The 2646-nt window shown below is 68.4% G+C and overlaps 1 protein-coding gene across 1 annotated transcript in view; it reads left to right on the forward strand.

Moving 5' to 3' along the window:
- The window catches only part of COL16A1 (collagen type XVI alpha 1 chain), a 20525-nt gene that overhangs the window by 7968 nt on the left and 9911 nt on the right, over positions 1–2646 (forward strand). Inside the window, exons 6-19 of the mRNA XM_029963054.1 lie at positions 16–111; positions 214–252; positions 511–555; positions 827–862; positions 988–1104; positions 1196–1231; positions 1335–1370; positions 1449–1538; positions 1641–1688; positions 1822–1857; positions 1983–2036; positions 2207–2323; positions 2399–2434; positions 2541–2640. Of these exons, the coding sequence (XP_029818914.1) occupies positions 16–111; positions 214–252; positions 511–555; positions 827–862; positions 988–1104; positions 1196–1231; positions 1335–1370; positions 1449–1538; positions 1641–1688; positions 1822–1857; positions 1983–2036; positions 2207–2323; positions 2399–2434; positions 2541–2640 (886 nt within the window). The remainder of the gene's footprint in view (positions 1–15; positions 112–213; positions 253–510; positions 556–826; positions 863–987; positions 1105–1195; positions 1232–1334; positions 1371–1448; positions 1539–1640; positions 1689–1821; positions 1858–1982; positions 2037–2206; positions 2324–2398; positions 2435–2540; positions 2641–2646) is intronic.

Genomic DNA, 2646 nt, shown 5'->3' on the forward strand with positions numbered 1-2646 from the left:
TCCCTTGTCTTCCAGGGTGACCCTGGCCTTGTGGGACCCGAGGGGCTGGCTGGCGAGCCGGGACCCCCAGGGAAGCCAGGATCTCCAGGGATTGGCTTTCCAGGGAAGCCGGTAAGGACCCCTGTGCCTGTGCCCGGATGACATGCCCAGTGGGCATTGCCATGGGAAGGGATGAGGTGTTCCAGAGCTAACACCACCCTCTGTCCCTTCCAGGGTGACCCTGGTGGCCCCCCAGGTCCGAAGGGAGAGAAGGTGAGTGGAGGGAAGGGGGTCCCAGCTGCCCCTCCCTGCCCATGGGGGCTGGTGGGGACTGGGATTAGGAGCTGGATCTGGCACTGCTGAGCCAGTGCTGGCTGGTGGAGCTGCCACCTGCTCAAGCCCCAGCTGGGTGGCCCAAGGACCTGGCTTGAGGGGCAGGGACCCCCCCGGGGGGACAAGGGTATCCCTGGGGTGCCAAGGGCTGCGGTGTTTTCCCCTGCTGGGCTCAGGCTTTCCCATCTCTGGCTCCAGGGCAGCTCGGGAGCTCCTGGACCCGGAGGATCGCCTGGGACACCCGTGAGTACCAGGAGCCTGGAGCCAAGGCCCGGGGTCAGGGACGGGTTTCTTGGCTTGGGGTTGGGGCTGTTTGGCCAGAGCAGTGGTGGGATCCAAGCCCAGGAGCTGAGAGGGATTTGGGATCACCCAGTGATCTGGCGGCCTGGCTCGGGGCTGGGATCATCCAGTGCCACAGCTGGTGGAGAATCAGGGGGAGCTGCGTGGCACTGCCAGGGCACACCTTTGCCTCGGGGCTCCCTGAAGCAGCCCCCTGCCCACCTTCCTCCCACAGGGTCCCCCCGGTGCCCTGGGGCCAAAAGGAGACAAGGTAGGTGCCATGGGCTGGTGCTGGCACAGCCCCACCACAGTGCCCATCCCTCACCTCGGGGCTGCTCGGGGGCCACTCCAAGGACCCCCCGACCTGGGCTGTGTCTCACTGTCCCCACTGGGCAGGGTGAGCCGTGTGAGGTGTGTCCCACTGTCACTGAGGGGACGCTCGGTGCCATCGGGGTGCCCGGCAAACCAGGACCCAGGGGAGAGCCCGGAGCGCCCGGCAGGGACGGGGTCTCGGTGAGTCTGAACCTGGGGGTTTGTGGGGTGGAGGGCAGGGCAGGGGCTCATCTCAGCATCCCTGATGCTCCCTTTGATTCCCCCTTCCCAGGACAGACCCGGCCCTGCAGGACCCAAAGGGGACAGGGTAGGTGACATGGGGTCGACTGGCTTGTCCCCCTCTGGGGACACCAAGCACCATCCAGCCCGTGCTGGCAGCACCCAGCCCAGCTCCTGTGTTTCCTTTCCAGGGAGATCGTGGCATCCAGGGGATGAAGGGGGAGAAGGTGAGTGTCCAACCCTCTGTCCCACCCTCCATGTGAGCCCCTGCAGCCCCCTGAGCTGTCCCCTGTCCCACCCCCCAGGGGGACTCGTGTCTGTCCTGCGATGTCCGTGTGCTCGCCGCGCTGCGCCGGGGCCCTGCCGAGGGGTTTGAGGGTGAGCCGGGGCTGCCGGTGAGTCCTGGGGCTGAGCCCCCCCGTCCCGTGCTGGGGGGACACCCCGGTCACCCCAGGGCTGCCGGGGGTGCCGGGGGTGTGACCATGGGGGGTGTTCAGCAGGGTGACCTGGGGCTCCCTGGGCTGGCTGGGATCAAGGGTGAGAAGGTGAGTAACCTCCACACCCACCCCCCTTCCCGCATGGCTGGAGTCAGTGGGAATGGCTGGATCACCCCATGGGCTTGGGGCAGCCTTGTCTGACCCCGACTGTGTCCCTGTCCCTGACCCTGCTCCGTTTCAGGGGGACGGTGGCCAGCTGGGACCCACGGGCAGACCGGTGAGTGGGGACACAGGTGGGCAGGGGGGATGTGGGGGCTCAGGGTGGGTGCTGGCAGCCCAGGGTGGGCAGGAGCCAGGTGTTGGGGGCCGTGGTCTCACCTCTGCCGTGGCTTCTCGGTGCAGGGGCTCCCGGGAAAGAAGGGTGACCCGGGTGTGCAGGGGCTCAAAGGAGAGAAGGTGAGCCCTGCCATGGGGACCCCCAGGACCCCTCTCCCTGCCCTGTCCGTGCCACCTCCCCAGCTGTGACCTGTGCAGCTCATTGCACGGGAGGTGCACATTGCCCTGAGGTGGGCACAGCAGCGCTCCGGTCCCCAGAGCCACATTCCAAGGGGGATGTCCCTGTGCAGGGGGAGCCGTGCGGGCAGTGCCCTCCCACCCCACAGGCCCTCCAAGGGGCAGCGACAGTGGTGGCTGTGCCAGGACCACCAGGAGAAAGGGGCCAGAGTGGCCCCCCGGGCAGAGCGGTGAGTGCCCCCCGTGCCCACAGTGCCCAGCTTGGGGGGGATGCTCCAGCCTGACCCGTCCCTCCGTTTCCCCAGGGCAGACCGGGCGACGCTGGGCAGAAGGGGCAGAAGGTGAGAGGGCCTGGGAGGGGGTCCCAGCGGGGCTGGTGATGGCAGAGGCGGCTGTGACCCCTGCGTGCCATGTCCCTTCCCTCCCCACGTGCCCTCTCTTTGCCAGGGGGACGCTGGCAGCCCCGGGGACCCGGGCACGCCGGGCATGGCCGGTGTCCCAGGGCTGTCGGGTGAGCCTGGAATCAGGGGTCCGGCCGGCCCCAAAGGCGAGA

The sequence above is a fragment of the Manacus vitellinus genome, unplaced genomic scaffold, assembly GCF_001715985.3.
Source record: "Manacus vitellinus isolate BGI_N305 unplaced genomic scaffold, ASM171598v3 scaffold_52_pilon, whole genome shotgun sequence".
Taxonomy (NCBI): Eukaryota; Metazoa; Chordata; class Aves; order Passeriformes; family Pipridae; genus Manacus; species Manacus vitellinus.